The sequence below is a fragment of the Cuculus canorus genome, chromosome 2, assembly GCF_017976375.1.
Source record: "Cuculus canorus isolate bCucCan1 chromosome 2, bCucCan1.pri, whole genome shotgun sequence".
Lineage (NCBI taxonomy): Eukaryota > Metazoa > Chordata > Aves > Cuculiformes > Cuculidae > Cuculus > Cuculus canorus.
Genome location: NC_071402.1, coordinates 156,341,292 through 156,353,885, shown reverse-complemented (window position 1 = coordinate 156,353,885; position 12,594 = coordinate 156,341,292). Strand labels below are relative to the sequence as shown.

The 12,594-nt window shown below is 40.6% G+C and overlaps 1 protein-coding gene across 3 annotated transcripts in view; it reads left to right on the top strand.

The window, feature by feature from the left end:
- Positions 1-12,594, top strand: part of CRHR2 (corticotropin releasing hormone receptor 2) — a 166,795-nt gene that overhangs the window by 115,060 nt on the left and 39,141 nt on the right. For all 3 annotated transcript variants that reach the window (XM_054059530.1, XM_054059531.1, XM_009558277.2), the window contains 2 exons: positions 5,642-5,795; positions 8,876-8,936. In XM_054059530.1, coding sequence (XP_053915505.1) covers positions 5,642-5,795; positions 8,876-8,936 — 215 coding nt within the window. The remainder of the gene's footprint in view (positions 1-5,641; positions 5,796-8,875; positions 8,937-12,594) is intronic.

Here is a 12,594-nt window from a genome sequence, read left to right as displayed (position 1 = left end):
GCTAAATTTTCATTTTTTTTTCCTAATTACTGTATATCAAAAGGGGTGGTTAAAGTGAAAAATCCCTTTAAATGCTTCTCTCATATTCATGAAGGATAGATACTTTCCAAATTCATGTACTGTGAAACACAGTATTGTGAGAGACACTAAATTTGGTGGTTCTTGAACATTTTTGTTAGAGCATCTCGTTGTGAAATGCGCTTGTATAGGAAAAGCATTCATTTTGGAGGGCAACACCTCCATAACCAGGGTACAGAAATAATTGATTTGGCTGTTAAGGCTCTGAGTCAGCTACTTTGCCCGGTAACAGTGGGGTACCTTGCTTTCTGGAGCCAGTGGGACTCCCAGGAAAATAAGAATCAGGGCCTGAGATGGTACAGTTTTTGCCTGTTGATATCTTTTTACAAAATTCCATTTTTCTGCTAAACATCTCCATGCTGGCCTTGAGGATAAAGTTCTGTGATATGGGCTGCATCCAGCAGCAATTCTCTGTCACTGAAAGGAATGGCTCATTCTTTCAGGGACAAAAATGTTTCACTTCAGCTGCTGCTGCTTCTCTTGCACTAGCTCTGTCCCTCTTGACCCCTCAGTGAGGATAGAATCCTTGGATACTGAACTCACTAAACTGATGGAGAACTAACCGAGCCAACAAAAAAGCAAGGGAGAGGTTTTTGGTGGCGTAGTGATCTAAGTCAGCTTTCTGATGGGTGTTTGAGAGTCAGAACCAGTTCAAGGGACCAGATCAATTCACGTAATAAAACACGGGAAAGCAGATGTAGGCAAGAAGTAGGACATCTTTGTATGGCATTGAGCACTCTCGAGAACTGCAGTGTGTCACCATGCTCCCATTTCTCTTACTTTCCATGTAATTTCATGTTCATACAATTAATTCCCAACTGCAGATGCTGATTTGAGTGAGGACGCTGAATTAGTCCCTATCTCAGTATTCTAATGACTCCCCTTTTTTTAGTGAACCAGCAGCCCCAGTGAGGATTTTGGAGTGGAGTAAAAGCATCCACTTCAAAAGAAAAAGAATTTTTTCCTGATTTTCTTTTGAAACAGTTCTTTTTGATAGTGCCTTGGCAGAGGATTTTACTGTTCTCATTCCCTCTGTAATATTCTTATAGCTGAATATTCTACTTTTAGGGTTATCCCCTGATATTTACCTTCAAGAATGACTTAACAGTGTGCTACAAACACACATACACACACCCCCTCTTCAGAATGTCGTGTCTTTGGAAAGCAGGTGGAAAAAGGTGCCTGTGGAATATGAGCTGGATCGACAACTGATATCAGTCAATATGACTACACTTATGTAGGAATTAGTCCTATAGGAACTGAAATCCACTCCAGAAGTCTGGACATCCTTTCATTTTGATGGAAGCTGAGCACTCATCAACTTTGGTTAACTTTTCAAATATAAGATTTGACATCTGAACTTTAATCTCATACTTTAGGAAAACAAATAGAAAAGTCATTAGTACTTAGATAAAGAAGAAGTCTAAGAGTCTAAATTTTTGAGACATCTATGCATAACTCTATTATTCAAGCAGATGCTCCTTTGAGAATATGTAGCTTCTATTTATTCACTACTTGCTTTGTGTTTCTGACGTTCTTAGGCTGTAGAAGACGGTAGTATATGTGCTTTATTGTTGACAGTTTTATGCTGTTTGATTTACTCCCATGACAATACTGCAAATCTTAAAACACATTTTTACAGTTATTTAGGAAATATCAATCGGAGCCAGGCACACAAATGCCTTTTAAAATGCGACCACAAAGTGCTAAGGAAAATATAAACCCGCAATGCCTCAGTTTTCATTAACTCATCTTTTCTCTGCAGAACACTGCGTCTTTTTGGGAAGGTGCTTTATACAGCTTAGCGATAACTTTGTTATGTTCTTATCATGGTGTAAGTCAGAGTCAAATTAACACCACTGAAATCAGTGGGAGAAACATAGAATCATTAACGTTGGAAAAGACTTCTAGGATCGTCAAGTCCAACCATCAAACCAATACCACCATGCCTGGTAAACTATGTCCCGAAGCACCACGGCTACATGTTTTTGAACACCTCCAGAAAAGCAGACTCCATCACTTCCCTGGGCAGCCTCTTCCATTGCTCCACGGTTCTTTCAGTAAACCAGTTTTTCCTAATATCCAATCTAATCATCCCAGGATGCAACTTGGGGTCATTTCCCCTCATCCTATCCCTTGTTACTTGAGAGAAGAGACCAGCACCCACCTCCCTTCAACCACCTTTCAGGTAATTGTGGAGAGCAATGAGGTCTCCTCTCAGCTTGCTTGTCTCCAGGTTAAACCACCCCAGTTCCCTCAGCTGCTCCTCATAACCCTTGTGCTCCAGCCCCTTCCCCAGTTTTGTGGCCCTTTTCTGCACACGTTCCAGCACCTCAATGTCCTTCTTGTTCAGAGAAGCCCAAAACTGAACACAGTATTCAAGGTGCAGCCTCATCAGTGCCAGATACAGCGACGATCAAACATCATTTTTGCCAGCTAATGATGTGATGTCTTCTGTGCTGATCGGTAACACTGCAGTTACAAAAGCATCAAAGATTCAACATAGAAGCATTTTGCATGAAGTTATAGTGCTTATGTTAATAATTCAAGAAGGGAAATTGCTGAAGATGTCTGAAGCCTAATGTTGGATACATATAGGGGTTAAGAAACCTCAGTCTAAAAATCAAATGATATAAATTAATTAGTTCTGCTAATTAAAATTATTTAATAACAATAACAATAACAGCAGCAGCAGCAGCAGCAGCAACAACAACAACAACAACAATAATAATAATAATAATAATAATAATAATAATAATAATAATAATAAAATCCATGATCCCAAAGGGAATTTCTCACAATTAATTTTATTCTAGTTTCCTATAGAAATGATGCAAAGGGAGATCTCACCAATATCATGTGTATTTGTCTGTATCTTTCCAAGTACCTTCCCCACCCCCTAGCTAGTTTCACTTAGTTCTGAAATAGAATGAACAGGCTCAGATACCATTTTTTACAGTTCTTTTGAAAATGGGCAGCTATGAGAGGACAAAAACTGTCTAGTGTTGTAACTGAGGCAAAGAGTTGAATCAGAGTCTAGACATTATATCAGAAAATTTAGATGAAATTGAGCCCACGGGGAAAGATTTAATTCATGCCCATACTTTTAAAAAATCAAATATGAGACTTACAGTCTTTGGAAACCTGGTCTTACTAGTTTGAAGGTCAGTCAGGAATGGAGCCAAAATATTTGTTTAGTGTTATTCAAAAATAGGGAGGGTGCTTGGTTTGCGGTTTTATTTTTCTTTGCTCAGGCCAAAAGGAGAAAAGAAAGATAATTTCATTTGGTTTAAACAAAATTTGAAAAGAAAATATTTCAACTTCTCAGTTGTTTTGTTTTTTAATGCTGTTTTAGAGATGAATCATAGAACCATAGAATGGTTTGAGTTGAAAGGGACCTCAAAGATCATCCAGTTCCAACCCCCCTGAATGGGCAGGGACACCTTCCACTGTATCACATTCTTCAAAGCCTCATCCAACCTGGCCTTGAACACCTCCAGGGATGGAGCATCCATGGCTTCTCTGGGCAACTTGTGCCAGTGCCTCACCACCCTCACAGTAAAAAGTGTCTTCCTTATATCTAAACTAAATCTCCCCTCTTTCAGGTTAAAGCCATTCCCATTCATCCTGTCCTGGCACTGATAAAGAGCCCCTCCCCAGCTTTCCTGAAGGGCCCCTTTAAGTACTGGAAAGAGTACTGGCTGTAAGGTTTCCGTGGAGCCTTCTCTTCTCTAAGCTGAACAATCCCTACTGTCCCAGCCTGTCCTCCTATGGGACACATTCTAGCCCTCTAATTGTCTTTGTGACCCTCCTCTGGACTTACTCCAACAGACCTATGTCTCTTGTGTGTTGAGAACTTGTGTGTTGATGAAGCCAAACTAAATTTCAAACCTTGCTGAAATAATACTGAAATGAAAGCTTTAATACAGCCAGAAGATTTCTTCTGTTTATTTCCACTCAGTAAACAGCACTGATCACAACCCTTGTGAATGGGCTCTTGTTTGGTAACTGTGTTTCTTGTCCAGCAAATTCTTAGTCCATGGAATTTTGCTGGATTTGATAGTGCATCTGCTGTTCTGTTGATTTCCTAGAGATTATCAATACCTCATGCACATGAAGTCTGAAATAAAATTAACCGAGGGTCAAAAGTTTCATATACTTTAGTAGAGTTAATTAAAAGACTGGAGAATGGCAAGACCAAAATTGCGTCAATGATACCATCAAAAATAGGTAATTAACTTCATGCTTCAGGGAATACGCTGAAAGCCTGCTTGGTCAGAAAGAAATTCCATGTATAGCACTATGGAAATTACCATCAGCAGTTACTTGTGATTTATTGATGTGATGCTACCATCTGCTTCTCTATAGCTAACAATGTACTCCACAGCTGTGCTGTCACTGCACAGCCAGTAGGAGAAGATGCCGTTACTGATGCATTTTTGAGCCTGACCAAAAATTCCGGTTGAAGTTATGGCAAAATCCAGAGGTGATGTGTGTAGCAATGCGACTCACAGACTGAAACGCTAATCACAGGAATAGAAGGGATGAAGTGGCTGATAAAAGTGTAACTTTTATTATTTTGTTTTAATTGCTCTGCAGATAGGTTATACTGCCTAAGATATGCTTAGACTCTTAGGTCATCTATGGATACAACCCTAGGCTATGGCTATACCTCTCTGAAGATCATCTGTAGTCAGATGGCCTGCCTCTTCTTACCTTCTTTCCACGTGCTTCTTAAACTGCTCACACACTGCTGGTGATGTCTTACGGTGTGGTAATCTTTCCAGACATGCTCAGGTACTGGATACCCCACATGTTGTGGCCAAAGTCAAGCTTCCACAGGAAGTCGCAGACGTCACTGTGAGTTCCCAACAGCACCTAAGATATCGTGATTCCAAATCACGGGTATAGATCTACATTTCGTGAATGAATTCTACCATTAATTCTTAAGGGAATAACAAGATTTTTGTGAGACACCACCTGGAATATTGCGTCCCGTTCTGGAATCCTTAACATAAGAAGGAAATGGAACTGTTGGAGTGGGTCCAGAGGAGGGCTACAGAGATCAGAGAGCTGGAGCACCTCTGCTATGAGGACAGGCTGAGAGAGTTAGTGTTGTTCAGCCTGGAGAAGAGAAGGCTCTGGGGACACCTTATAGCGACCTTCCAGTACCTGAAGAGGGCATACAAGAAAGTTGGGGAGCAACTTTTTACAAGGGCATGTAGTGATAGGACAAGAAGGAATGGCTATAAACTGGAGGGGCAAGATTTAGATTAGACATTAGGAAGAAATTCTTCATGATGAGAGTTGTGAGGCATTGGCACAGGTTGCCCAGGGAAGTTGTGACAGCCCCCCAACCTGGAAATATTCTAGGCCACATTGGATGGGGCCTTAAGCACCCTCATCTATTGGGAGGTGTCCCTGCTCATGGCAGGGGGGTTGGAACTAGGTGATCTTGGAGGTCCTTTCCGACCCAAACCATTCAATGATTCTATGATTCTATATAGAATCTTTTAAATGTTCTCATAATGATCTAAAACATTATTTTCTGTTTCATTTCCAGCCCTGGTGTCGATGTATTACCACTGTCTACAATTATTTTGTGGTGACCAACTTCTTCTGGATGTTTGTTGAAGGCTGCTACTTGCACACTGCTATAGTGATGACTTATTCCACAGATAAGCTGCGGAAATGGGTCTTTCTCTTCATAGGATGGTGTAAGTTCCTTGTGTGTTTAAAATGGTGCTAGGGTATATCTAGAATTAGAGTGATAAAGACAAGAGCAGCAAGAATAAACTTTAAAAATCCCACCGTGGTGAAATTTGGCATTCAAACCTAACTTTGACAGAATAAGATGAGATCAGGTTTAGTACCTCTCTGTGGTGATGACATAAAGCTAGTAGGTTATTGCTGGATTTATCTTCTACATTTAGATCAGGCATCTGGTATTAAGGAAATAAAAAGAACTCCCTTGCTTAGCATTTTGGGTATGCAGCAGTTCATATCAGTCTCTTTCTCTTTGATCTGCAAAGCTGTGTTCACAGCACCTTATACATTGCTGCTCAACATGGCATGAAAAGGTACTGCCCGTACCCTGTGGACCATTCGGTCTCAAGAGGCAGATGAGACAACTGAAGAGCTAACTAGAAGAGAAGAACTGTCTGCCAGCCTAACCTTACAGCTGTCTTTTGGACGGCTGTGGGACTTGTTCCTAGAAAGCAACCCTTAATCGAGTCACATGTCATCTTCATAACGTCCTTGTGACTTGAAGGCAAAAAAGTAGCTCATTCCATGCTGTTATGTCCTTCTACTGGGTCATCCTGAACCAGAGCAAAGGATGCTCCTTCTCCCTAGCTACATCCATTTGGCTGGTCCATCCATACAGGCTGGGAACTGACTGTCAGAGTTGTAGTCCTGAAAAAAATGTAGGACTTGCAGTGGATTCAGGCTGAGAGTGAATCATCAGTGCCCTCTCATGATGAATTAGGTAAAACATACTAGGAGTGTAGACAGAGGATTGAGGAAAGTTACTGGTACTTTGTCCTCAGCTTTGGTAAGGCTGCCCTTGGAATATTGTGGTCATTTTTGAGTGTCTTAGGTCAAAAAAGTTATGGAAAACAATGGCTGTCATCTGGTAGAAGACTGCCAGTATGATCAGAGTTCTTGAGGATATGACCTGTGAAGTGGGGCTGAAGGAGCTGAGTTTGTTTAGTCTGCCAAAGAGGAAGCTAAGGAAGAAGCTGTTAGGTACTAGGAATGATTTGAAGATCATTGCAGAAATGATGGAGCCAAATTCTTGTTGGTAATAGCAGATGTTATAAAAAGGAGCAATTGCTACAAATTACAGTCTGGGAGATTCCAGTTGCACACAAAATTTACCCAAAAGTTAGAGCAACACTGGAACAGATGGATTAGAAGTTGTGGAATCTAGGATCCTGGAAGCAATGAAAATTCAGCAAGGGTAAGCCCTCGAGGTTTAGCAAGGGAAGCCCCCTGTGAGCAAATTGTTCTCTTGACTGCAAGATCTGGGGTCTAACAGAACTAGTGAATTTGGCAGGTCTTTTCTGTTGAAAGAAGAAAGGTGGGAAAAAAGTCACGAATACTTTATTTCCTGAAAGTAGAATGACATTTTGTTCAGAAATGCCTCTTCCCCTCAGAATTGAGCAGAAGTAATTGGATTGCAGTTCTCAAGGCAGAAACAGCTTTTAAAACAAAATATCTCATCCAATACAAAATCAAATGGGAGGAAAGAGAAGTTATAATAGAAATAATGTATTGATGTGGAGAATTGATTGATTTTTTTTTTTTCAATATTTTTCAATTATGCCGTCAGATTGGAAAATCAGCTGTTCACAAAGCTCCCGCAGAACCCCTGGCTGGTTTGGTTCCTGGTATTTACCCTCCCAGCCACTTTGAGAGCTTTCTGGGTCTCTGGTTGCTAATGTAGGAGTGGTGTGAGCTGAATATACATTTTTTCTTACCCCTTTGGGTATTTTCTGTCTCTGCTTTGCCTTCCTTTACACAATCTTTTACCATCCTTATTTTCAAATCCTTCTTCTTCGCTTCACAAGGAAAAGTAAAATGTTTTCCTCTAGGAGAAAGGACATGGCAACATTCTGTCTGTTCATGCCTAGCAAAGACATGAAAGAAACAACTGCAATGGACTATGTGAGTCAATGTTAAACAAAACAGAAAACAATGCAACCACATGTAGGGCACAAGAGCCACCAAGGGTGATGGGGCAGGAGATCAGAGCTTCACTTTACTTCTTTCTGAGGTCAGAGGTGACCACTTAGCAGTTCAATCCCATTCCTTCTGTGCTGTGATTCGTTGCACTCTGCTTCATCTCTTTAAAACCTCCATTTCCCACAGAAAAGGCAACAAGTAGGAGGTTAAAAGGCAGTGCTAGAGACTTGGCCAGACTGAATCCTGAACGAGGGTTTGTGTCCTGTTTCTTCCAGTGGGAAAGAAGCAGGGTCACTGAATCTGGGCAGTTTCCTGCTCCAGCCAATCCCCTTGAAACCAGCTGGACTATGAATGCTTAACACAAAACAAGCACCAGGTCAAGGCTCTGGATGTGAATCTGGTATAACAATAGAATTGGAAAGCAGAAACCACAGCACTGCAGGGTCATTAATTGTACCAATACACCTCATCTACTACAAAGAGGCTGCACACGCAAGGAACACTTATGTAGCACCTGCTAGGAACAAGTGAGAAAGCAAGCCCTGTAAGTTAAGACCAGATGAATCCTTTAGAAAGGGCAAACAATGAATGAATTCTGATATCAAGAGGTTCTTTCTCATAATCCTGTTTCATGAGAAGACTCATCTAAAAATATTGTTGTAAATTTTGAAAATGGTCTTTATCCAAAAAGCCCGATATGTTTACAAGCTTCTTGAAGCCTGGGAAATAAAAATCTGAGCACTCCCTTCCAAATGATGTCTCTAAAGATTTTTCCCTATTGACTGTAGGAAAATGAAAAGGGACCAAAACTGCCTTTAAATCAGCAAGAATTGTTTTGATCACGTATGTAGATAGATGTGTTTGTTTGTTAATAATTTTATTAACCTTTCTTAGTGTTACTACAGTTTTCTCCCTTTGAGATGATCTTTTTTATGTATACATAAAGGGGTCTTAGCAATTACAATGTCTCAGGTATACTAGGATAGGATCACTTTTATTTAGAGTCTTACAGTTTATTAACCAGGACAATCCTCGCACAAATCTGAATATACATCTGTATCATCCATCCATTCATGATTTCTGATTAACTTCTGATGTTTTGCTGTTCCAGGTATTCCTTGCCCAATCATCATTGCCTGGGCCATTGGCAAACTATATTATGAAAATGAACAGTAAGTTACATTAACATTTGTGTTTATGTGGCTCTCTAAAGAAATTAAGAAATTAATACCTGCAGGCTGAACTGGTAATTTGGAAATTAGGTTGATTGACAGGGAAGAGGAAGGCTCAAATCACCTCTATCTAAATCCAGACCATGTCAAATTTCAGAGCACTACTTGAGTCAAATTCCACAAATACCTTTCCCAAATATCCTTGGCCAAGCCCTGAAGCTCTCATTTGATAGCTTTATACATGATTTACAGTCAGGTTAATCTCCATCAATGAGTGTTTTGCTTGAATAAGAAATTGGTAAAAGCTACAATAGAGTACTAAGGGATTTTGCACTCTGGGTGTGCAAAATTCAGTTGAAAGTCTGCCAAGAATAGTCTTATGACTGGAATTTTGCCTTTGGAATTATGGCTTTTCGAATTCGAAGCAGTTAGTGCATGAAATTGCAAAATATGAGAGATAAAGAGGTATCTATGTTTGGGGAATTTTTCCCTCAAACATCATTACTGGTCAGATATAGCTTAGCTTGTACTTTTCAACAAGTGTTTGGACCAGTGTCTACTGTCTGTTACAGCTCCCTGCCTTAACTTTAAAACAAATTATTTTATCCACTAGTCTGTTTTTTCATATTACCATGCTGTTTGTCTGTCTGTAGCACACTTGATTAAACCTGTGTCCACCTTGTAGATGTCTGCATCTGCTCTAATATGTGGTCTCTTATGATCAACAATGTTCAGTCAAAACAGTAAATGCAGTCTGGAGTGCGTTTCACCTTGCCTGGAAGGAGATGGCCAAAGTAGGTTGGATGAATTAGACTTACATACACTACTTCTCCTGCCTATAAGGGAGCTGGATAGGATGACTGACTGAGCGTTGGGCATCCGTGCTGTAGGCATGGTAGGAATTCTATTACGCACTACTAACTTCCTCTCATTTGCTTCCCACAAACTTTTGAACTCTACCAATCTTTGTTCTGTAGCTTTAAAGATGACTTTGAAAAAGGCAATTCAATTCATACAAGATAAACATATTGTCAATCAGACAAACACCCTCTCTGAGGGATAAGTGAAGTATCATTCCTTCCTTGCCTACAGTAATCGTACAAGAGAACTCAAACTATAGTCTTAAAATGGCAAGAAAAACTTCAATTGGAACGTGTTCCTTGGGTGTCCACGTCAGTCATCCCTAAGAGATAACCTCAGATCACCAGATTTCCCTAATTTCTGTGCTCACAGACTTTCTTGTTTCTGGATTCATAAAGGATCACAACATTCTGGATCTGCTTCATGGTCAGGTTCCTTGTTGTTCTTACTTGCACAAGCTAGGACAGCATAGCAACTCTCTCATTATACTGAAGTAGGACTTTCTGCACTGTGAAGGAACTAGTCAGCTTAAACAGCACAAGGCGAAATAACCAATACTTGTGTCTTGAAACGTGGAGAGACAAAGTACCACATACTTTAATAGTGTATTAAACACACCTGTTGTGAACGAGTTCAGTATCAAGGTGTGAACACCTTATTTTGGAAGACTTCTGATCACTACCAGAAGAAATAATGGAAAGTAGAACCTCTGATAGGAACGTGCCACAACATCCGTGATTGCAGTGGACACAAAATGGATAGCTGGAGAAACCACTGCACCATCTGTGCCACGGCCTCCTTTCACAATCATTGTACAGCTGCAGACTAAATGTGAAAGAATGTCCCCTTGATCTATGATATATATGAAGAAAGACAGGGTATGTTTATATAAGTATGTGTGCTCCCTGTCACCAGTAAAGATGTAACTGGCCCACAGCCTGCACAACAAAAGGATGTGGGATACGATATACAGTCAGCAGGGCAAGGAAGATATTCTGATACTACTTGGTGTGCAGAATATCGAGGCTGTTCCTGTTGAGTCTCTAGGCTCCAGCTCTCTGCCTTGGATGGATAAACAAATGGAGCTTGTGCTTTTAAATCCATGTCACAGATAAACCTGTGCACTCTTAATTCATCATTTGCCTTGTGTACTTACTGATAAGGGAGGTGCTAGGTTACTCTTCGTAGATACAGACAATTAAACTTAGTATCTTGTGTTGTTTTCACCTTTCTGTCTTTATTGATGGTGTTTGCCTCGGAATAGCAGTCACACACATCCTCTCTGCACAACATAGCTACTCCAAATGCATCGAGAAGGTCATTTTGGCTTCTGCCAACCATAGTGTGAGGTGTAATGGTCTGGAGCCTCAGTATTAGGCTCGCTTATTATCAGCAGTGGGGCCAAGATTCATGTACTTTACTGTGCTTGAGAAACCGAGACTAGATGTTTCTACAGTGCCATTTTCGATGTAGCACATGCACCCAGACAGACAGGCAGAGCTGTTGTAAATGAAGAGCTGAAAAAGGCATTAATCTGTAAGGCAAAGGCAATTAAATGAAATCTGCTTTGTAGTAATGTCTTATGCAGGGGACACTCAGTGAAGTAAATGAACTGAAGCAAAACAAGAGATGAATAACTTGCTAAAGCGTTGTCAGTTGTCGTAAATATTTAATCACCTTCTCAGGCATTGAAGCATGTAATACTTCAGATAGCCCCTGCTAGCCCTGTGAAATTTGACCCATCAACCCCTGTCCCAGCAATGAGAGGATCCAGGTCACCAGAGACTCTGGTTCCCACCTCCTCCATTCTAACAAACACCTTAAGTTACCTTTTTTTATGAGACACTAACTCACAGCCTGAAGAAAGGAGTAGATTCTGCTAAACAGTTAAACTGAAGCACATGTAGGAATGCACCTACAGGAGGGGGTGTATGAGGTGTGCACATGTGAGTATTTAACTTACTTATGGTCTATTTTCCTCTCCAGTCCATCAGCCATTGAGACAGCTCAGAATAAACTTTGTGGCATTTACAGTTGGACTTGATGATCATAGAGTGCTTTTCCAATCTTAATCATTCTATGATTCTATGAATACTGTTTTCTGTGCTGGGGTAATATAGAAATCATGCCTATAAATGCATGCAAATATAGACAGATGAGAGAAAACTAATCTCTGGTTTTGAGATACAATTGCTGTCAGGCTACTGGAGCATCTCTTATGCAAGAAGAGGCTGAGACAGGAGTGTTTAGACTGGAGATGAGAGAGCTCAGGGGGGATATTATCAATGTTCACAAATACTCTATGGGAAAGTGTGAAGGAAGTGGAGCCAGACACTTCTCAGTGGTGCCCCATGGTAGGACAAGAGGCAGTGGCACAAACCAAAACCTATGAAATTCCATTTAAATGTCAGGAAACATGTTTTTACTGTGAGAATGGTAGAACAGTGGAAGAGTTTACCCAGGGAAGTTGTGGAGCCTTTATCTTTGGAGCTACTCAAAAGCCAGGTAGGCACAGCTCTGAACAACCTGCTTCATCTGTCGCTGCTTGAACAGAGAAGGTGAACAAGCTCCAGCTATTCTGTGAAAACAGGCTGTTCTCCCCAGTCAGCCTAGCTGTTATGCTGTATATATCTTGGCCACTGAGGAAATCATGTGCTATTCCCCCATGAGGTTAGACCGAGCAAAGTGGACACACGCAGAAAATGGTTATTCTTCCTGCAGTTTCCAAGACTGTTTGGAAATCCCAGTGGACAGTCAAAAAATTTAGAACAAAATGAGAAATATCTCTTCTTCATCT